A 24,307-nucleotide genomic window follows, 5' to 3' on the forward strand; every position below is an offset into this window, starting at 1 on the left:
GTTGCCCACACTGGTCTCAAACCCCTGGGCTCACGCGATCTACCTGCCTCAGCCTCCCAAAGTGCTGGGATATAGGTGTGAACCACCACACCTGGCTCATAAATTTTCATAGTTGTATCTTTTTAATAAAAATTGTTTTAAAAAGGCCGGGCGTGGTGGCTCATGCCTGTAATCCCAGCACTTTGGGGGCTGAGGTAAGTGGATCACGAGGTCAGGAGATTGAGACCATCCTGGCGGACACGTGAAACCCCATCTCTACTAAAAACACAAATCATTAGCTGGATGTGGTGGTGGACGCCTGTAGTCCCAGCTACTTGGGAGGCTGAGGCAGGAGAATGGTGTGAACCTGGGAGGCGGAGTTTGCAGTGAGCTGAGATCGTGCCACTGCATTCCAGCCTGGGTGACAGAGCGAGATTCCGTCTCAAAAAAAAAAAGAAATAAGAACTGATGAGGGCTTGATTTTCTCTTGAGGAATAACCCTGACAACATTTCTAGACCTAATTGGGATATGCAGAATATTTTGATTGGTAGTGATTATGGAGGATAAAATTTCCTGCCACTAATAATTGTATTATTTGGACTAATTGCTATTTTATTTATTGTCATTACTAGTCAAGAAAGTGCTGTTGTCTCATATGGGATAAGCAGTGATGAAATTTTGTAAAAAGCGACTTGAAAATTGTAAATCTTTTAACAACACTATAAATCAGACCTTGGAACAGGTAGAATAATTTAAAGAATCGGAACTATTCTATAAGATACAGTTTTTAAATTAGATTAGTGGATTGCCCTACATGAAAAATTAATCAACTCTGTTATTAAATATTAGTTGAAAAGATATTCAAAAGAATTCAGAATTTTTATTTGTTTTGGTATGCTTCATATGATATTTACAGTATATTTCTCTTGCATTGTGCCTTGCTGTAGAAAGATGGTTAGTTTTTTTTAATATGCTCTGATTGAGCTCCAAAGAAAGTTCATGTGAAGAGCTTGCTGCTGCCTAGGATTTATGTTATGCCCTGGACAGTCTACAAAGCAGATTATCTACTTGAGACCTGATAATACCAAAACTATAAGATTGTGTCCTCTGTGATAAAAGTTCCCCACACATTCGAGTTCTAGTGGATATTTCATACGATGTGGATCTGGTACTGCTTTGCTTTAATATGTCCATTAAATGTACAATACAGTTGAGAATTGGGTTCTTAGAATGTTCCCATTAAATAACGGAAGCCTTATTATGGTGACTTTTGCAAAGGAATGATAAATGAATTCTCTCTTACACCCTGTGATGTTAATTTACCCTCTGCATTAAGTTTGGGGATTTTATCATTTTTCACAGGTATTAATTTCTTCCTCACCTAAACTACAAATTCCTGGTCATATGTTGTTATTTATGTAACCAGTAGAGTAAGTACATCATTAAAACAGAAGGCCCTTAGTCCTCTTTCAAACTAGGAATAAGCCAGATTATTAAAATAAATTTACCGAATCAGTATAATTCTCATCATATTTTTCTTTTCTTTTTTGAGATAGAGTCTCACTCTGTTGCCCAGGCTGGAGTGCAGAGGCACCATCTCAGCTCACTGCAACCTCCACCTCCTGGGTTCAAGCAGTTCTCCTGCCTCAGCTGACAGACTAGCTGGGACTACACATGCAGCTAATTTTTGTATATTTAGTAGAGGCAGGGTTTCGCCTTGTTGGCCAGGCTGGTCTCGAACTCCTGGCCTCAAGTGATTCACCTTCCTTGCCTACCATAGTTCTGGGATTACAGATGTGAGCCACTGTGCCCAGCCCATATTCTTATTTTCATACTTAAATTTAGGTAATACATACAGAAATCTCCTTCTCTTAAGAAATTCGTAAAAGACTTTATGGAAGTATTTTATAACCATCTTTCTAAGTTGTTTATTTTACTTAGAGGGAAGGAGAGAGGAAAGGGAGTTTAGAAGAGTGAATATGAGCTTGAAGAATGTTTTGGAGAAACAGGCCTTGAGTAAGATATACCAGTTACCCAGATTTCATCACTACATGGCTATCTCCATCACAATTCTGAATTATGAGATGAAGCTTGTTACTTGTTTTAGAAATTTTATGAGTCTTAATCAGATTTGAAAATGTAATATTTGATGACTTGATTTTACATTAAAAAGAAAAACATTTCCTTAAACACAAACCTCCTCTTTTTTCATTTTATTTTTATAATTAGAGTAGAAAGCTTCTTTCCAAATAACTCCTTTAAGGCCATGCAAGGTGCTCACTTTGATTATATAGTATATAAAACACCTTTCAGGGCAAAAGACCTAGCATGGTTAATTGTTTGACAGTTATTATCTAAACTTCAAATAACAAAAACCTTTATTTGATTTGATAGAATGTCATAAGTGTGACTAAAAAATGTTAGAAATGTAAGATATTTTTCTAAAATTTATAATTTCAGGAAAATATTTTGTATAAGCAATAAGAAATATCTGTTTATTGTCATTGACATGAAAATAATGGAAATAAAAGCAGTGAACCAGAATTTATTTCAAAGGGCAATTTCTGTGAAGATGAGCATTTTTATTATCTGTGCATAGTCATGTTGAATAGGCATAGTTGTTTTTCTTGACAGCCTTTCTAGCACTAAATTATGTGGTCATTCCTGGGAGCAAGTGTGATAGAAAGTGAGGCTTACCAATCACAACTTCTAGTAAATTAAAAGTTACCTGTTGATACCACCAGGTAGGGTCTCACTCCCATTACTATGCTTTTTTTTCTTTTCTATTATTTATAAGTGGTCTCCCAAAAAATGTAATGATTTCCTCTCCTTACTTTGAATGAAATGAGCTCTAAATGGTCAACTCCATTCTCCCTCGCCCAATTATACTGGCAACTATGGCTATATAAGTACTCTGGCCGAGCTCTCAGTTCCTGAATATTGAGATCAAAGATATATATATGGGAAAGTAGTAGAGCTTAGAGGTTTGCTAGAGAACAGTATAGCATTTTCTATAGATAGCTTTACAGAAACACAGCCAACATTCAGCATTTTAACAGCAGCTGAGGCTGGCCACAGTGGCTCATGCTTGTAATCCTAGCACTTTGGGAGGCTGAGGTGGGCGGATTGTCTGAGCTCAGAAGATTGAGACCAGCCTGGACAACATGGTGAAACCTCATCTCTACTAAAATACAAAAAATTAGCTTGGCATGGTGGTGCGTGTCTGTAGTCCCAGCTACTCAGGAGGTTGAGGCATGAGAATTGCTTGAACCCAGGAGGTGGAGGTTGCAGTGAGCCGAGATCGCACCACTGTACTCCAGCCTGGACAACAGAGACTCGGTCTCAGAAAAAACAAGCAGATGAGTTCTTTTTTTTTTCTTTAGAGAAAAAAGGAAACATATACATACAAACTATATATACACATATATAAGTTCAAAAAGTGATCCGAAGAAGTCATTTCTTAAAATTTTTGACATTTCAAGATGTTTACCTTCTCTGCTGGGATGTCTATATTTTAATAACTGTCCTTCAGTTTTAAAGCAAAGGACAGCCAGGCTCAGTAGCTCACCCCTGTAATGCCAGCACTTTGAGGGGCTGAAGTGGGAGGACCACTGGAGGCCAGGAGTTTGAGACCAGCCTGGGCAGTATAGTAAGACCCTGTCTCTACTAAAATTAAAAATTAGCCTGACATGATGACGCACACCTGTAGTAGCCACCCAGGAGGCTGAGGTGGAAGGATTGCTTGAGCCCAGGAGGTTGAGACTGCAGTGAGCTATGATCAGTTGTGCTACTGCACTCCAGCCTGGATGACAGAGCAAGACCCTCTCTCTAAAAATAATAAAAATAAAGTGAAAGGTGATGAATGCAAAGCAAGATGATTACGTAAGGTCAGATCCAGACCAAGGCAGTGTCTTGCATATATATGGATACTCAAGCGCTGGCTACCTTCTGGGTGTCATCTCGATGAATTTCTCCTCAGTTTGGTTGAGCACCAGCTCTGAGCACAGCACATGTTGTTAAACTAAAAAGTGTCAGACAAGATCCTTGCTCTTTTGAGTTTCTGGTTTAGTTCTCCCCAAGTAAATGTGGTAAAGGACCAGTTTGTTATTTTCTTGTTTTGTTTTAATTTCCAGTTTATCTTGAGCCAATGCTTTTACAAATACAATAAAAATGAATTACAGGAAAATGAAATCTAAAAGATATATAAAATAAGCCCAAATTTTTAAATTATTGAATTTAACAATTATAAACATAGTTTGTCCAACTGCTGTAAAAATTTCTAAGCTCTTATTCTCACAGATTACAAATGCTTATTTCTTCATGGACCGGTAATAGTGTTTATGGATCAGCATTGATCCATGGACCACACTTTGAGTCACAGCTTGTCTTTTTGCAGGGGGACAGTACCACTCCCTTACACTTAGGCTAAGCTTGTGCTGAATACATAGCACACTGCTGCCCACACATAGCCACTCTTTCTCCTCCCTCAGCCTAGAATATCTCTTCTCCGCCATCTCCTGCTGTATTGAAATGCCCCCCGAGTCCTTTAAGATGTATTTTAAATGCCACCTTTTTCATCAAATCTTCATGCTCTCCCACCAGTACCACTAACAGCAACTGGGTTTGAGCTTTCCCTCCTATTTTCTGAGTAGTCTGCCTCTTACAATCATAAGGCAGAATAGTGACGTGGTAAGGGGTTTGGGCTCTGCAAGCAAAGAAACCAAGATTCAAGCCCCAGATTAAGTGGGTGACGTTGAACAAATTCTTAACTGTTTCCTCCTCTTTAAACTGGGGATGATCATGACGCCTATTCCTAAGGGCTATTTAAGTTTTCAGTGAGACAATCCGTGAGAAGCATCTTATATAGTCACTGGGGCATACGTGGTGAGCACTCCACTAATGTAACCGCTGTTGGTATGTCTTCCTGACTTGTCCTCTCTCCCACCTTCTTTCTTACTTTTAGCTCACCTCATTGAGCACAGGGTTGCTATCCCCTGTGGAAACTGGCACAGTACCTTGCTCAATCAATAGAAGTTTAAGTGCTTGTGCCAATTAAGTGATACAAATAAGCAGTGAAATAGAATCAGAAAAAGAGATGACTCATAGTTGGAGAGGTGAGGGAAGTTCTATGGAGACGGTGGGGTTTAAGCTGAACCCTGGTGTAGGGGTCAGCATTTGGACCCTGATTGATAGCAGGCCCTGACACATGCCCATGGGCAGGGAACACGTCCTGGTTGGCTGGAGTGGATACTGCACCAGAGCATTGGGAAGCAGAGCAGGAAAGGCAGCCTTGGGTCAGGCTGTAAAAGGCCTTCAAGGCTTCATGGGGTGTGGGGCTTTATCCTTTGAGCATGTAAGAGCCCTGGAGTCTGGGTTGCTACAAGGGGTAAATTTGAGATTGGGGAAACTGGAGTCCAGTGACCCAAAGAGGACACTGGAAAACTCATGAAATCCTGTTACCTAAACCAGCATTTCCTAAACTATTCCTCTGAATATGAATGATCCTCCTGGTGTTGCTTAATGTTTCCTGGTTGGTGGGGTGGAAGTGTATGGTTTCTCCCACTAAGAAAATGAGTGGGAGAATTACGATATCTCAGGCTTCCCCCATGGAGATGACCATGTATCCTGACTTGACAGTCCTCTACTTTAAAAGTCTGTTTAGAACTTTGTTAAATTAGTGTTTCCCAAATTTAATTGAACACAGCCCTTTTTTTTCATGAAATGTATGTAAATAGCTCACAAAACAGTTTAAGAAACAGTGGCCTACACAATTCTAAACCAAGAGTATTGTAATGAAAGAACAAGTAAAGTTTAGCTCTTTCTCAGTGCTTAGCTGATCCTAGGACATTGTCATCAGGCAGTTGCCAGATAAGAACCACGTTGTTTCACACTGGGTGGTGTCGAATCTTCTGAGCATGCATCTTGCAGGACGTCAGCAGTTGCTTACGTTCAGAATGCCAGGTTTCTGTTCCACCATGTCCGTCTCTTCTGTTCATTGTGAGCATCTCCACAAACATCCTCTATTGCCAATGCCTGCACCCAGCACGTGGTGACTCCCAACCTTCGTGGAAGTGCAACCCTGTATTTATTCTCCTCTATCCTCAAAAGATGTGTTATGCAGGATGTTATATATGTAAAAGACAGTGAATTGAAATAAGGTGTTTTTTTTTTTAAACAACAGCCCTTGAAAAATTTCGGAGCATCCTTAACAAACAAAACCAGGGTTGGGATTCATCGATTTACGTGGTCGTACCATCTTTCTCCCTCATTTTTGCTCAGTTCAAATTGTTAGTAGTGTGGAATAAAATTATCTTGCTGGGCTATTTATGCCTGAATCAACATAAATCTTGCATACTTTCAGAAAGTAATTCAGTTTCAAATCTTGATAGTACTACTTATTCACTTGTTTAATAAATTGTAATCTGTGTGCTGTCAGCTAACTGTTAAAAAGCAGGATGAGCTGATGATGGGATGATTGCCACTTCAAAGTTTTTAGCAATTTATGATAAATGATGCTTTTTTCAAAGATAAGTATGGAGTGGCTATCTGTAGAGTGCTTAGAACCTGGCACATAGTAAAGCATACGTAAAGTGTTTGCTGCCATTGTTGTTGTTATTGAAGATTGGGGTGAGGCCCTGCCTGGTTGTTATTTCCCAGTCTTCAAGATAGTTCATACTCCACTTTTCTCAATTGTTAGACATTTTTCATTGAAATTGCAGGAGCATTTTACCTAAAGAAAAACTCCATGCAGAATTGGAATTCATTACATTCCTGAGTGGTTGATGGAAATCATTTTGAACATAATAAATGATTAAAATAAAACATTAAAAGTAGATTTAAATAATATCCAGCTTCTTAATTTATGTAATTATTTTACTAGACCTCTAATTTAGGATACAAGGCTTTAAAATAATTTTGGATGGTTATACTCTAGTAAATTAAAGCCTTTCATATGTTTCCCATATTATAGAAAAACATGTAAGTTTATATATATTACCTTTGATTTGAAAGTGCTTGTTGTAATTTTCTAATGCTTTTTAGAAGTCCAGATCTTTAAATAACTAATGTTTTCTGCTTCGCCTCTGCAGCTTACTGAAACAAATGCAGGTATCAAGTGCTTGGACTCCATGTGCTGTTTCCCGGAAGGAGAAGCAGCGTGCGCATCTGTTGGAAGAATGCTGGAACGAGTTATAGGAAGATGTAGTCCGACCCACATCAGCAGGTGTGAAATATCTCTAAGTAGCCTTTGCTGCAAATGAGTATCCTATCTGGAACAGGATGAACCTGCAGCTCTAGATACCTAATAAATCAGCAGCTGGTTTTACCAACTGAAGCAGGAAGTCTGCTATTTATTAGCATTCCTTGGTGGTAGATTTCACTTTGTGGCTTTGGGGTAAGGGGCTTTTTCACTCACAAAGGAAGAGAAAGCACCTTTGAAGAGACTTCATCTAATGAACAAAACATTTTGTCTCATAGTCTTTCTAAAATGTGCTGAGTAGGAGTGTGTATATGGTACTCTTTCATGGTTTGTATAACTTTCTTTTTTAAATTATACATATATTATTTCCTTTTCATTATTTTTTAAATTTTTTTTGCTTTTTGTCTTTACAAAATAATCTCAACATAACAGTGAAGTCAAAGGCTTTCCTCTTCTTACTCTGTATGTATATTTTCCAGTTGCTTATTTGAGGCTTTGAGGTATTTATAAACACAAAAGGCTGTATTTCTGCTCCCCTACATCTTCTTATGTCTGTAATGAAGTTTTGAAATGAGTCATGATTTTTAAGTTTCTTTTGCTTGGTATTTATTGTCTAATTAAAAGTGTATGAGTTAGAACAGGCTCTTTAAATTATGGAGTAAAAGAATCTTAGCATTTTTGTCCCCTTCTAAATCTATTTCTTGATTGAGGTTTATCACCATGCCTGCTGTTGTGCACCATAACAACAACAACAACAAAAACCACCTTTTGGTAAATACCATTTAAAATTCATTGAAACGTGCAATGAATTTATTTATTCATACATGTCCCCAAGAGTTATATCACTATTTAGAGGATGTTAGGGGGTAGAAAGCGCTTTTTCCACCCTTGGTGTTCTTTAGGTGAATGATACCATATTCTCAAAATCAGTGCAGCAGTGTACGGTATGCATGGAGGGTACAAATGGGCAGGGAGAGATGTTGGTTCCCATTGTTCCAAATGTGCTACATGAATATTAGCACTTTCTACATGTGCCAGGGCTTGGAAAAGGTTGGAAATTACCCCAGGAACAGGTTATAAAGAGTGAAGAAGGCACTACTCCTATCTACTGGAAAAAGGATTTTTATTATTTGGTTAGCTTTATGTTTAAAAAAAAAATGAGTATGATATCATTCATCTATTATAAAATTCAGATAACTTTTACTGGTGAACTTATTAGTTCCTCACTTTAGCTTTAGCTTAGCCATGCCTTTATGTTACGATTGAATTTATAAATAGCATTCTTATGTTAACATATGTCTGTGGTTTCAATCCCCATTTATTCTGACTTGATTATAACATGTGATCTGAAATATTTCCATAATGTTGTGATATCATTTTGTAGTAATTTCATTTCATGTAGAAGGATGAGCACTTAAACTCTGGGACTTTGTTATGATTCACATAATTGTATTATAAAATGTGGCTCTGTCATGTACCTAGGCCAGCAAGTTTCCCAAAGGAAGTTCTAAAAGAGCTTGATTTATAATATTATTTTACCTAATAACACAGCTTCATTGCACAGAATGAAGATGGGAGTTAGACCAAGATACAATAGAACCTCTACAGAATTTTTTCAACTTCTGTTTCAATGAAAATTTCTCTTTAATGACAATATATGTTTTTGTTAATGATTTTTTTAAACTAGAATTAATTTTAAATGAGCCCCAAATTTTTTCTGCTCTCTCTCTATATATATATATCCATTTTCTTGATATCAATTATGTAGGTAATATACCCCCTTTATTCTTTACGTAGCCATTTTGATGCGGCATTACCTCTTTGGAACCTGCCCCAGGAGTTATTGAATTTACTTTGACATGTAGCTATTATCATCTATACTTCTTTTCACTTAAAATTGTGCCACATTCTTTTTTCTGAATTTTTTTATTCTCCTAATAAAATGTTTAACTTAGTAATTAATACCATATTTGACAGACTATAAATGCCCTTCCAGTTTTCTCCAACATCACAGGTTATATTATTGGTTACTATTATTTTCTTAGCTTTTTTCTCATGTGAATAATCTAGAAAGTCTTTTCAGACCTGTTCATTCTTTTCTAGGGGATAAAGTCATATAATAACACCAAGCTACCTGGTGCTTTTCAAGGGCTATGTGAAAATTGCCATAGATGCATTAAGATTATATTTAAACTTTCAAAGTCATTTTGATACGTAGAGTTCTGGTTTTGTTTTTTACATATAATTGTATTTGTGAAATGTGTTGGGCATTTCCATTGTGACTTTAGAGCAGCATCTATTCTACATTTCTATTTCATGTCTAGGAGGTAGGCAAGGCTGAGACTGCCATTACGAGATGTGGAAGCCCTTGGCTGTGTGTTCCATTAACATATTAAACTCAAAGAGTAATGGGCATCACTTGAGAAATGCCACCAGTATTTTTTATATGACAGATTTCTTTGGTGATTACATTTTTACCATGCAGGCACAAAAATTGACTTACATTTTATTAATCGGTGTTGTCAGTGAAGTATCCCATATTGCAAGCTTAGTTTCAAAGGGAGCATCATGGTGCTATATAAAGGATATGCCATGTTGCACCCTAAAGAGCTGGATTTTAGCAATAAAAGATTTTCTGGTCCTATTATTACTAATAGTTAAGTTACTTTATCCTAATCAAAACTATATTCTAAATAGAAAGTAAGTAATACATAGTTCAAGTGTTTAATGTTCTGTCAAAAATTATATTTAACATATGAATGCACAATGTGTGCTTTGAAAAAAAAATTAAAAAGGAGACATTACCTAATAAGATTATTGGGTGTAAGCGATGTGGAAAGAAGAAAAACTAATAAAAAGTATGGCAGTTTGGAATTGGACATCTGACTCCAGATAACTGGGATATTGATAGCTATTATAGTTAAAAGTTATAGTTAAAAGCATACTTTTCCCCTGTAAATATTTACTGTTAAAGAAATTTTCATCTTCTCGTTTTATTCATTTATTCTACAAACACTGGGTGCCTAATATATGTCAGACACAGTTCTAGATGCTAGGCAGACAGTAGTGAACTAGTCCTTCCCTAACCTAAAGTAGATACTGTTCCAGCTTTTCTAGAAACTAGTCGAATTAAAGTTGAGCTACATACAAACTTAGCATCTCTGGGAAAAAGAAAATATTTGACAAAGGTGAATTGGGGCCATTTTTAACGCTCGTCTCTTCCTGTAACGTCTCTGTTTAGGGAAGGTGGGAACCCTGGAAAAAGTTACATAAAATGTATTTATTGTTAAATGTGTTTAGTCTCGTAAGAAAAGCAACCTTTCACTTGGCAGTCCTAACATTGTCCTTGAACTAGGTTAGTCTATTTTAAGCATGGCAGGCTACTTTTGGTCTTGAGTTATTTTAGCTTAAATTAACTCAAGCTAATTTAAGTTTACAGCTGCACATAAAGTATTATGTAATGAATTGCTTTAGGGCCTTATCATTCAGACACCAGTTAACTTTTCCAGACCAGTAGAGGATTGTTTGTTCTTAGTTAAGTGAAAACACTAGTGACCTACAGGTGTCTTTGATGTCTTTTGAATACATCATTCACTACATTCAAGCTAATTATGCTGAAGTCTTTAGAATAGGATTCATAGCTGAAATGAAATGATCAATAATAGGAACATACTACTGTTTCATTCCAAAGCCTTTGGTAAGTGGGATTTGGGTTTGTTTTTGTAAACTGAACTTTTCAGTAAAACTGAATGTGCATAACTCTTAATAACATACTTCTTATTGAATTGTTAAGACTTTAAAAAGCATCCCATGCTTTACTACATAGAGAAACTGTTTTAATGCTAATGAATGTTTGAATTTTGGCTAATATTTTTATATGATGACTAGAGCATTATTTTTCCCAAGTTTTTATATAATATAAATAGAAAGTTTGGGCATTCAATACTAGTATGAAGAACCTCTCTTTAGCATTTAATTGAATCAATCAGTGATTGCATTTGGGTCCTAAGTTTTAGAGTAAATTTTTTTCTCAATTAAAACATAGGTCCTGGTGAGCCAAACTTTTCTCTTATTGTTACTTTAGATCATGGAGTGCATCGGATCCTTTCTATACCAACGACAGGAGCGTCTTGACTCTCTCCACAATGGACTCATCTACTTGTTAAAGGGGCTGTAGTGCTTTGTGGGAGCCATTTCACCTCCTTTCCTAAAATTCAGTGTGATCACCCTGTTAATGGCCACACTAGCTCTGAAATTAATTTCCGAAATCTTTGTAACAGTTCACACCCACTCCGAGTTACGATGGCAGACAAACAGAAAGCATTAATACAAGCCCCTCCTAACACCCTTAATTTGAATCTGAACATGTTAAAATTGGAGAATAAAGAGACATTTTTCATCTCTTTGTCTGGTTTGTCCCTTGTGCTTATGGGACTCCTAATGGCATTTCAGTCTGTTGCTGAGGCCATTATATTTTAATATAAATGTAGAAAAAAGAGATAAATCTTAGTAACGTGTATTTTTTAGTATTAGCTTGATTGACTCTTCTATTTAAATCTGCTTCTGTAAATTATGCTGAAAGTTTGCCTTGAGAACTCTATTTTTTTATTAGAGTTATATTGAAACTTTTCATGGGAAAAGTTAATGTGAATACTGAGGAATTTTGGTCCCTCAGTGACCTGTGTTGTTAATTCATTAGTGCATTCTGAGTTCACAGAGCAAATTAGGAGAATCATTTCCAACCATTATTTACTGCAGTATGGATACCAATTCCTCTAACTGTACTGTAACACAGCCTGTAAAGTTAGCCATATAAATGCAAGGGTGTATCAAATATACAAATCAGGAATCAGGTCTGTTCACCGAACTTCAAATTGATGTTTACTAATATTTTTGTGACAGAGTATGAAGACCCTATAGTGGGTAAATTAGATACCATTAACATATTATTAATTTAATGTCTTTATCATTGGATCTTTTGCATGCTTTAATCTGGTTAACACATTTAAATTTGCTTTTTTTCCTCTTTACCCGAAGGCTCTGTGTATAGTATTTCATGGCATTGTTGTAAAGTTTAACTATATCAATAAAAAGTTTGGACAGTATTTAAATATTGCAAATATGTTTAATTATACAAATCAGAATAGTATGGGTAATTAAATCAATAAAAAGAGAAGAGCCTCTTTCTGCGGCCAACTTACAATTGCTCTTCCCCTTGTAAGCTAGATTTTAGAATAAAGAGTTTCAGTTAATAATCTTATTTTCAGGTTATGTTATCTAAGTTATAGCACACTACCACAATACAGTGGGTTCTGCCAGTGTCCCAGTGCAAGGCATATTTTCAGGTGTGGCTATGGAATGTAAATTGTTAAAGTTTAAAATGCTAAACTTGTATCAGGTAACATTAGCAATAAATTACAATGCTAAGAATGATTAATCGGATAGATGTTACTGTAATTAACTCATTGCACTTCAAAACCTAACTTCCATCCTGAATTTATCAAGTAGTTCTGTATTGTCATTTGTTTTTGTTTTGTTGAAATGTTGTCTTAAGATTTAGAAGTGATTATTAGCTTAAGAATTATTTATTACCCAGCTCTAAGCAAATAATGATTGTATACATATTAAGAAAATGGTTAAATGCGGTTTTACCAAGTTTTCCCTTGAAAATGTCATTCTTTTATGGAGATTCATTGTGCAGCCCTAAGCTTCCTTGCCATTTCATGAATATAAGGCTTCTAGAATTGGGCTGGCAGGGAAAAGAATGGTTGAGACAAAAATTAAGACTTTATCTTTGTTTGCTTGTAAACTATTTTCTTGCTAATGTAACATTTGTCTGTTCCAGTGATGTAAGGATATTAAGTTATTAAGCTAAATATTAATTTTCAAAAACAGTCCTTCTTTAACTTAAGATATTCCATAGTTGGATTTAGGAAGATCTGTTATTCTGGAAATACTTTAAAAGAATAATACACTGTACAGTGTCTGCATTCACTAATTCATGTTCCAGAAAAGGAATACTGCAGATATACTCAGTAGAGTACTTTAGTGGAGGATATGGAAATTTGCTTATAAAGTCTCTTATAAAACGTACATATAACAAAATGACATTCAATAGGCCTGCATTACATTTACATGACAGTGTTTATTTGCCATCAAATAAACTGAGTACTGACACTAGACAAAGACTCCAAAGTCATAAAGTAGCCTATGACCAACTGCAGCAAGACAGGAGGTCAGCTCGCCTAGAATGGTGCTTAAAGTGTGATTGATGTAATTTTCTGTACTCACCATTTGAAGTTAGTTAAGGAGAACTTTATTTTTTTTTTTAAAAAAAGTAAATGGCATCCACTAGTGTGCTCATCCTGAACTGTTACCCCAAATCCACTCCATTTTTAAAGCAAACTTATCTTGATTTTAAGAAGAGTTTTCTATTTAAGAAAGTAACAATGCAGTCTACAAGCTTTCAGTAGTTTTCTAGTGCTATACTCATCTTGTAAAACTCTTACTACGTAACCAGTAATCACAAGGAAAGTGTCCCCTTTGCGTATTTCTTTAAAATCCTTTGGAAAGTATGATGTTGATAATTAACCCTTATCTGCCAAAAGCAGAGCAAAATGCTGAATATGTTATTGCTAGTTAATCAGTGGTCTCAAATCGATTTGCCTCCTTTTGCCTTCCTTTGCCTCGTCTGAGGGCTGTAAGCCTGAAGATAGTGGCAAGCACCAAGTCAGTTTCCAAAATTGCCCCTCAGCTAAGGCTTTAAGTGACTCAGCACCGTGCCTCAGCTTTAGCAGGCATAGGCTCACCCTGGGCGGAGCAAAGTATGGGCCAGGGAGAACTACAGCTACAAAGACCTGCTGTTGAGAAAAGGGGAGAATCTATGGTCTGAATTTTCTAACCGTCCTCTTTCTTGGATCTAAAGCTCATGATATACAAAGGCTTCCAGAGCTGAGCCCCGCCCAGGCAGTGTCCTGAACAGGAGACTACACAGAGGCAAATCAGCCTTAGGGAACACTTGCATTCTGCCCTACGGTTAGTGCCAGGACTGAGGCCGTTTCTACTGCAGAAGATTGTGAGATTGAACTTACCTGAGAGCTGGAGACTCCTGAGAAGCAGGAGTCAAGGCCACTAGAAAATTGACAGTTAAGAGCCAAAAGTTTTTAAAATATGCTACTCTGAAAATCGCTGTAGGAAAAGGGAGAATCTTCCATGTTGGTGTTTTTCCTGTAAAGATCGGTTTGGGGTATGATATTGGGCAGGTATTAATAAAAATAGCACACCAAAGAGTTCTGTAAAACATGTTTTATTGATTTTGGTCCCCACTTACATTCTATTTCTAGGAGTTACCTATTTTCATATAAGTAAAACATTATTAAAGTGCTGTTTTATGTGAAATAACTTGAATGTTGTTCCTATAAAAAATAGATCATAACTAATACATTTGTAATAATGGTAATTGTTAGATTTTTATGAGGAATGAGTATCTGGAAATATTGTAGCAATACTTTTAGTTTAAAATTTTGGACCTGAGACACTGTGGCTGTCTAATGTAATCCTTTAAAAATTCTCTGCATTGTCAGTAAATACAGTATATTATTGTACAGCTCTTAGTAATTTTTTTAAAGTTTATGAAGTTATATTTATCAAATAAAAATTTTCCTATATAATTAAAAGTGTTCCTTTATTTAAGCATTTTAAGCCTCTCTCTGTTTATCACAACCTTCACTGCCAAACTTGTTTGAAGTTAAATTTTACTGTATTTACCCTTCATTATAGGACAGGGATATCATTTATGCCTTTCACTGACTGCAGTTTTTTAAAATGTAGTTCTTACCCAGCTTTTATAGATCATCAGTACAACTCCTGGAAAAGACTCTGATAAGAATGCGCCAGCTGTAAAGACCAGCATACCTCAACTAGACTAGAAATTGCATCATTCCTGAAAAGCCAGCCAAGAGCACTTGGGAATTTGGAAATGCCCTGGTTCATAGAAAATGTGTGCTTTTTAAAAAAATATAACTGATGATAGAATGTATACTTCCCTATAAAATATTCCCGTTTCCTGACACCCAGTTATTTTCACTGCTTCCTCGGTTGCCAGTTAGAACAGACATAATTGTCTAATCTACATCTGCGTAAAAAGTTAAGCTGTTGTCTTTGCCCAGCTGTTAGTATTTGCAAAGAATGACAATGCATGATTTATATAATGTAATGTATTTTTGAGATGTAATAAGAATATGATCCTAGACAAAGCAGTTTAGGCATCTGTTTTTATATTTAAAAAGGAGTGTTTGGACTATTTTTAGGACGACTACTGTCTTTAACTTCTAATATACAAGTAGAACATGATGAATAATGAACAAGAAATTTAGGACAAAAAAATTGGAAGCATTTCACTGGAAAATTAGTGAATTCAAAAATTCAAGTTTTATATTGAAGAGCTAACTGACTCAAAGGAAAGGCTATTGTAAATGGAGATAAGTCACCACACCTCTCTATGAACAGCCCAAGAACCCTGTGATAAATCAGATTTTTAAATACTAATTTAAGGTAAAATGGTTTGTATTCAGATATGATTTGTACACAGTAAAATGTATAGATTTTAAGATTATAGTTACTCACTTTTGATAAATCTCTACACCCATGTAACCCTTACCCCAAACCAGGTTAAAAATCCTTCAGTCATTCCTCAAGGTTCCCTTGTGCCTTTTGCAGTGAATATATTCCCCTCTTGGTCCTGTCCCAGCAACCATTTTCTGATTCCTGTTGTCATAGATTAGTTTTGCCTAATCTTGAATTTTATGTAAATGACAGTACACAGTGTGTCACTTTTGTGTCCGGCGTTGTTGCTCAGCGTGTCTGAGAGACTCATCTATGTTGTGCCAGGACCCATGGTTTTCTTTCTGCTACTCAGTAGTGTTTCATTGCATGAATGTACCACAATTGGTCCTTTCTCCTCTTTATGGACATGTGTTTTTTTACAGTTTGGGGCTATTGTTTAATAAAGTTATTATGAACATTCTTTGTGGACTTATGTTTTCACTTCTTTTGTGAAATAACTAGGAGTAGAATTGCAGGGTCATAGGGTAGGTTTATAAGAAACTATCAAAAAGTTTTCCACAGTGGCTATATGTACTATTTTACACTCCCACCAGCAACTATGAGAGTTCCAGTTGCCAACATTTGCTGGTGTCTTTTTAATTTTAGCCATTCTAATAAAGTATCTCACTGTGGTTATTTGCATAATGATGTTTAATCCTCTTCATATGCTCACTGGTGATTTATGATTTTTTCAAAATGTCTGTTCAAGTCTGGCCATTTTTTCATTAGGCTACTTGTTACTGAATGGTAGGAATCTTTAAGGTAAGGATATAAGTCCTTTGTCTTATGTATGTATTGCTAGCATTTCCCCCCAGTTTGTGGCTTGCCTATTTATTTTCTTACTTGTCACTCTGGGGAGCAGAAGCGTTTTATTTTGATGAAGTCCAATTTTTTTTTCCTTTTATAGTTAGGTGCTTTTCATGACTTCAAACTCTGTCAGCCCCAAGGTCATGAAGAAATTTTCCCGTGTTTTCTTCTGAAAGCATTAGTCTTAACTTTTATGTTTAGGTCAAAGATATCTCAAATTCATTTGAGTGTGATGCAAGGCGGCAAGGAATGAGAATCGTCCTTCCCCGCAACTCCCCCCACCCCTGACAAGGTTATCTGGTTTAACCCCATTTCTTTAAAATATTCTCCTTCTCCATTGAATTGGTATGGTGCCTCTGTTTAAAATGAATTGACTTTTCTAAAAAAAAAAAAAAAAAAAAAAAACACCTGATGTGGTTTTCATTTGTATTTTTCTGAATCTATGTATCAATTTGGAAAGAACAGACATCTTGAGTCCTCCAATCCATGAACATGGTATATCCATTTATTTAGGTCTTCTTTAATTTCTCTCAGCGATGTCTGGTAGTCTTTAGTGTAGATACCTGGCAAATACTCTTGTTAAAGTCCTAATTTTTTATGATTTTTTATGCTATGTTAAGGGGACTCATTTTCAAATTTATTTTCCTATTAGCCTTACTAGAACACAGAAATAAAATATGAAATAAGGGGCAGGGCGCAGTGGCTCACACCTGTTAATCCCAGTGCTTTGGGAGGGTGAGGTGGGCAGATCACAAGGTCAAGAGATCAAGACCAGCCTGGCCAACATGGTGAAACCCCGTCTCTACTAAAAACACAAAATTAGCTGGGCATGTTGATGCACGCCTGTAATCCCAGCTACTCAGGAGGCTGAGACAGGAGAATCACTTGAACCCAGGAGGCAAAGATTGCAGTGAGCCAAGATCACACTACTGCACTCCAACCTGGGTGACAGAGCGAGACTCTGTCTCACAAAAAAAAAATTTAAAAAAATAAGGATATGATCCTGGACAAATTAATTTTAACTTTGTTGACCTACAGCCTTGCCATATTCACTTCATATTCACATTCAAAGGATTCTTTTGTATAGAATCCTTTGGATTTTCCCATATACAGTCACGTCATCTGAGAACTAAAAGGTTAATTTTTTTCTTTCCAATCTTTATGCCTGTAATTACTTGTTGCTGCCCTGCACACTAGCTAGTACAGTGTGCTGTAACTGGTACAGTGTTATATAGGCATGGTTAAAACCATGAATAGGTGCTGAATTTTGAAAAATGCTTTTTTTCCATTTACTGAGATGATGTGTTTTAATTTTTTTAGTTTGATAATACAGTGAATTACCTTGGCTGATTATGGTTTTTTGTTTAAGAGACAGAGTCACCCCCTGTTGCCTAGGCTGGAGTGCAGTGGCACACTTGTGGCTCCACTGCAGCCTGGAACTCCTGGCCTCAAGCAGTCCTCCCACTTCAGCCTCCCAAGTAGCTAGGATTACAGGAACACACCACCACACCCAGCCAATTTTTAAATTTTTTGTAGAGACAAGAGTATCACTATGTTGCCCAGGCTGATCTACAACTTCTGAGCTTAAGGAATCCTCCCACCTCAGCCTCCCAGAGTGCTGGGATTACAGGCATGAGCCACCACACCCAGTCTTCCTTGGTTGATTTTCGAATGTTAAACCAACTTTGCATCCCTAAAATAAATCCCACTTGGTTGTGATGTTTCTTACTACACTATGATCACCACCACTGCGCCCCCCCCCCATTTATATCTACTTCCTCAGAAAATAGTTAGACCTACCTTTAAAATATATCCAGAGTTCAAATACATTAATATTTAGAGTTTTTGTCAACCTGGTTATCACCCTGGTCTAAGTCACCATCATCTCAGGATAATTGCATTAATTCTTTAACTGACGTATTAGTTCTGTATTGCTGCATAAAAAAATTCCCCAAAATTTCACATCATAAAAGAATAGACTTTATTCCAGTTTCTGTGGATCCAGGATATGGGTGCAGATTATCTGGGTAGCAAAGCCTCAAGGTCTTTCACAAGGCGGCAGTCAAACTGTCAGAGCCGCAGTATCACCTATCACCTGAAGGCTCAACTGAGATTAAACCTGCAGCCAAGCTCATTAATGTGATTGTTTGTATGATTTAGTTCTTTATGGGTTGCTGTACTAAGGACTTTCAGTTTCTTACTGGCTGTTGGCCAGAGACTGCTCTCAGTTCCTTCCCTCACAGACCTCTCAAAAAGGCAGCTTACAAAATGGCAGCTGGCTTCCAACCAAGTGAGCAAGAGAGGGCATGCAAGATGGAAGCTATTTATAACCTAATCTCAGAAGTGATGTCTCATCACTTTGCCATATTCTACTCATTAGAAGCAAGTCACTAAGTCCAGACCATACTCAAGGGGAAGAGATAACACAAGAGTGTGAATCCCAGAAGGCAGGGACCACTGGGGGCATTTTAGAGGCTGCCTACCACAACTGATCCCCGACTTTCATCTTACCTCCACTCTACCCCCGACACAACAGGATTTTTGTCAACACATCAGCTAATTTTATTAAAACTAGTCAGGACTTGTTACCCCTCCAATGACTTCCCACCTCACTGTAAAAGCCACAGCACTAATAATAGCCTACAAGGCCATATACAATTTGCTACCTGTTATCTCTGACCTCATTATCTTGTTCTCCTTACCTCCTCCTCCCCCCGCGGCCTGACAGCCTCCTTGATATTCCTTAAACACGCCAGGCTTGTTGCCAACTCAGAGCCCTTACAGTTTCTATTTTCTCTGCCTACAAAGCCTTCCCAGATATATGCATGGCCTACTACCTCATTTTTTTAGGTACTTTTTCAGATGTCTCCGTGAGGCCCTACCTGATCACCCTCTTTAAAATTGCATCATCTCCTTACCCCTTCCCTGCTTCATTTTGCCTCTGCAGCACTACATATCACACTGTATACTTGACTGATTTTGTTTATTACATCCCCAACACTAGAATGTAAGCTCCATAAGGGTAACTATTATTGTTTCGTTCACTGCTGTATTCCCAGAATAATGCCTGGCACATTAAGGACTTAAGAGACATTTATTTGAATAAGTTAGTGAATCAATTCTGAAAGCCATGGGGAGTTACCAGAGGATCTTAAGCCTTTTAGCTAAATCATCCTGACAAGAGTGAGAACAAGTGGTTGGAAGAGAAACAGACAAAAGCCATAGAGAACATATAAAAAGCCACTGCAAACATCAAGGAATTCAAATGAAGGTGCTGGCACTAGAAATCAAGAACATTATATGGACACATGACATAGGCAAAATGTATGAGTGGTTCCAAAACTGATCTACAATTTCAACACAAACCCTATCAAAAACCAGCTGGCTTCTTTGGCAAAAATTGACATGCAGATCTTATTATTTATATGGAAGTACAAGAGACTCAGAGAGAAACCAAAACAATCTTGAAAAAGAACAAAGTTGGAAGACACATTTCTTGATTCTAAAATTTTACTACAAAGTTATAGTAATCAAGACTGTGTGGTTCTGACATAAGGAAGGACATAGACAATAAAATTGAGAATCCAAAAATCCATACATTTATAGGCAACTGATTTTTAGCAAGGGTGCCAAGACATTCAATGGGGAAAGAACCCGTCTTGTCAACAAATGGTGCAGGGACAACTGGATATCCACAGGTAAAAGAATTAATTTGGACCCCCACCTCAGGCATTATACAGAAATTAACCTAAACAATTATCAAATACCAAATGATAATCTGAAACTATAAAACTCTTAGACACATAAGTAAAAATCTTCTGACATTGGATTAGGCAATGGTGTGATACCTGAAGTGCAAGCAACAAGAGAAAAAAATAGATAAAATTGAACTTAATAAAAATTAAACGTGGCTGGGCATGGTGGCTCAGGCCTGTAATCCCAGCACTTTGGGAAGCCAAGGTGGGCGGATCATGAGGTCAGGAGATTGAGATCATCCTGGCTAACACGGTGAAACCCCATCTCTACTAAAAATACAAAAAAAAAACATTAGCCGGGTGTGGTGATACATGCCTGTAGTCCCAGCTACTTGGGAGGCTGAGGCAGGAGAATCACTTGAACCCAGGAGGCAGAGGTTGCAGTGGGATGAGATCACGCCACTGTACTCCAGCCTGGGCAACAGAGCAAGACTCTGTCTCAAAAAAAAAAAAAGAAAAGAAAAAAATTAAACTTTTGTGCCATAAGACACTATTAAGAAAGTAAAAAGACAATCCACAGACTAGTAGAAAATATTTGTAAGTCACATACCTGATAAAGGTCTAATATCTAGAATATATAAAGAACTCTTATAAGTCAACAATACAAGATAACCAAATTAGGCCGGGCATGGTGGCTCACACCTGTAATCCCAGCAATTTGGGAGGCTGAGGTGGGAGGATCACTTGAGCCGAGGAGTTTGAGATCAGCCTTGGCAACATAGTGAGACCCTGTCTCTACGAAAAAATGAGGCAAGAGGACTGCTTGAGTCTAGGAGGTCAAGGCTGCAATGAGCCGTATCACGCCACTGCATTCTTGCCTGGGTGATGGGCGTCAGACTGTCTCAAAAAAAAATAATAATAATTAAAAATGGGCATAAAACCTCCCAACAAAGAAAAGCCCAGGAACAAGATGACTTCCCCGGAGAATTCTACCAAACATTTAAAAATTAACACCAATCATCTTCAAACTCTCAAAAAAATTGAAGAAAAAGCAACACTTCCAAACTCATTCTGTGAAGACAGCATTACTCTAATACCAAACAAAGCCAAAGAGGCTATAAGACAAGAAAAATACAGGCCAATATCCCTGATAAATATTGGTGCAAACATTCTCAACAAAATAGTAGCAAATTATACATCACGACCAAGTTATTCCTGGAATGAAAGAATGGTTCAATACAGAAAACTCAATCATCAAAATATACCACATTAACAGAATGACAATTTGCTACCTGTTATCTCTGACCTCATATCTTGTTCTCCTTACCCCCTCCCCCTCCCCCTCCCCAGCCTGACAGCCTCCTTGATATTCCTTAAACACGCCAGGCTTGTTGCCAACTCAGAGCCCTTACAGTTTCTATTTCCTCTGCCTACAAAGCATTCCCAGATATATGCATGGCTTACTACCTCATTTTTTTAGATACTTATTCAGATGTCTCGGTGAGGGCCTACCTGATCACCTGGGCACATGATCACCTCAACTGATGCAGAAAAAAACATATGACATGATTCAACACCCTTTCATGATTAAAACACTCAACAAGCTAAGAATAGACGGAAAGTACATCAAGATAACAAAGGTGCTATATGACAAACCCATCACATCATACACACTGGTCAAAGACAGAAAGCTTTTCCTCTACGATCAGAAACAAGACAAGGATACCAGTTTTCACCACTTCTTTTCAACACAGTACTGAAGTCCTAATCAGAGGAATTAGGCAAGAAAACCAATTCAAATTGGAAAGGAAGAAATAAAATTATCTCTACTCGCAGATGACATGATCTTATGTTAGAAAACCCTAAATAGTCCACACACACACACAGTTTGAACTGTTAAGTTCAACAAAGTTACAAGATACAAAATCCACACACCAAAATTGTTTGCATTTGTATACATTAACAATGAACAATCCAAAAAGAAAATTAAGAAAGCAATTTACAATAGCCTCAATAAACAACAACAAAAACCCTAGGAATAAACCTAACCAACGAAAAGACATTGCTAAAAGGAATTTAAGAAAACAAATGTATGGAAAGATATTCTGTGTTCAAGACTGGAAGACTTCGTATTGTTAAGATGTCAATACTATCCAAAGTCATCTATAGACTCAATGCAATCTCTATGAAAATGCCAATAGCATTTATTGTAAGAATAGAAAAATCCATCCTAAAATTCATATGGAATATCAAGGGATCCTGCATAGCCAAAATAACTAAAAAAAAAAAAAGAAAAAAAGAACAGGTTGGGCACAGTGGCTCACACCTGTAATTCCAGCACTTTGGGAGGCGGAGGTTGGTGGATCACTTGAGGTCAGGAGTACTAGACCAGCCTGGAACATGGTGAAACCCTGTCTCTACTAAAAATACAAAAAAAATTAGCCAGGTGTGGTGGCACACACCTGTAATCCCAGCGACTCAGGAGGCTGAGGCAGGAGAATCACTTGAACCCAGGAGGCAGAGGTTGCAGTGAGCTGAGATCGCACCACTGCACTCTGGCCTGGGCAACAGAGTGAGACTCTGTCTCAAAAAAACAAAACGTGGAAGACTCACAATTTCTGACTTCAAAACATACTACAACAAAGTTATATTAATCAAAACAGTGTGGTAGTGACATGAAGACAAACATATAGACCGATGGACTAAAAAAAGACCAGAAATAAGCTCTCATGTATCTGTTCAAATGGTCTTTGACAAGGGTGCCAAAACCACTGAGTAGGGAAAGGTCAGGTTTTTCAACAAATCAGTGTCAGGAAAAATGAAAATCTAGAAGAAAAGATAAAGTTAGTTCCTTACTTTATACCATATACAAAAATTAACTCAAAATGGATCAAAGACCTAAAAATAAGACTAAAAACTATAAAACTCCTGTAAGAAAACATAAGAGATGAGGCAGGCAGATCATCTGAGGCCAGGAGTTCGAGACCAGCCTGGTCAATGTGATGAAACCCTGTCTCTATTAAAAATACAAAAATTAGCTGGGAGTGGTGGCATACACCTGTAGCCTATAATCCCAGCTGCTCGGGAGGCTGAGGCAGGAGAATCGCCTGAACCTGGAAGGTGGAGGTTGCAGTGAGCTGAGATCACACCACTGCATTCCAGCCTGGGCAACAGAGCAACACTCTTCTCAAAAAAAACAAAACAAAACAAAACAAAACAAAACATAAGAGGAAAGCTTTATGACATTGGACTTGGCAGTAATTTGTTGGATATGATACCATAAGCACGGGCAACAAAAGCAAAGATAGACAAATGGGTCTATATCAGACTCAAAAACTTTTGTGCATCAATGAACACAATCAACAGATTGAAAGGCAATCTATGGAATAGGAAAATGTATTTATAAATCACATATAAGGGGTTAATATCCAGAATATGTAAAGAATGCCTACAACTCAACAACGATAAAAACATCAAATAACCTAAATTTTTTTTTTTTTTTTTTTTTGAGACGGAGTCTTGCTCTGCCGCCCAGGCTGGGGTGCAGTGGCCGGATCTCAGCTCACTGCAAGCTCTGCCTCCCAGGTTTACGCCATTCTCCTGCCTCAGCCTCCCGAGTAGCTGGGACTACAGGCGCCCGCCACCTCACCCGGCTAGTTTTTTGTATTTTTTTAGTAGAGACGGGGTTTCACCGTGTTAGCCAGGATGGTCTCGATCTCCTGACCTCGTGATCCGCCCGTCTCAGCCTCCCAAAGTGCTGGGATTACAGGCTTGAGCCACCGCGCCCGGCCCTAACTTTTTTTAAGAGGCAAAGGACTTGACATTTCTCCAAAAATGATATGCAAATGGCCAACAAGTATATGAAAAATGCTCAACATCACTAATAATCAGAGAAATGAAAATCAAAGTTACAATGAGATATCACCTCATACCCATTAGGATGGCTACCATCAAAACAAGCAAACAAAAACAGAAAATAACAAGTGTTCAAAAGGATGTGGAGAAATTGAAACCCTTGCGCAC

The 24,307-nt window shown here is 37.4% G+C and overlaps 1 protein-coding gene across 17 annotated transcripts in view; it reads left to right on the forward strand.

Moving 5' to 3' along the window:
- Window positions 1-15,207, forward strand: part of ATP11B (ATPase phospholipid transporting 11B (putative)) — a 135,853-nt gene extending 120,646 nt beyond the window's left edge. For 11 of the 17 annotated variants that reach the window (XM_065540251.2, XM_074031465.1, XM_065540247.2 and 8 more), the window contains 2 exons: window positions 7,069-7,202; window positions 11,263-14,848. In XM_065540251.2, the coding sequence (XP_065396323.1) occupies window positions 7,069-7,202; window positions 11,263-11,344 (216 nt within the window). In that variant the 3' untranslated portion in view covers window positions 11,345-14,848. Of the gene's footprint in view, window positions 1-7,068; window positions 7,203-11,262; window positions 14,849-15,008 lie in introns of those variants that run through there. The other 6 variants (XR_012430889.1, XR_012430891.1, XR_012430890.1 and 3 more) reach the window with 5 other exon arrangements.
- The last annotated feature ends 9,100 nt before the right edge of the window (window positions 15,208-24,307 follow it).

The sequence above is a fragment of the Macaca fascicularis genome, chromosome 2 (genome assembly GCF_037993035.2).
Source record: "Macaca fascicularis isolate 582-1 chromosome 2, T2T-MFA8v1.1".
NCBI lineage: Eukaryota > Metazoa > Chordata > Mammalia > Primates > Cercopithecidae > Macaca > Macaca fascicularis.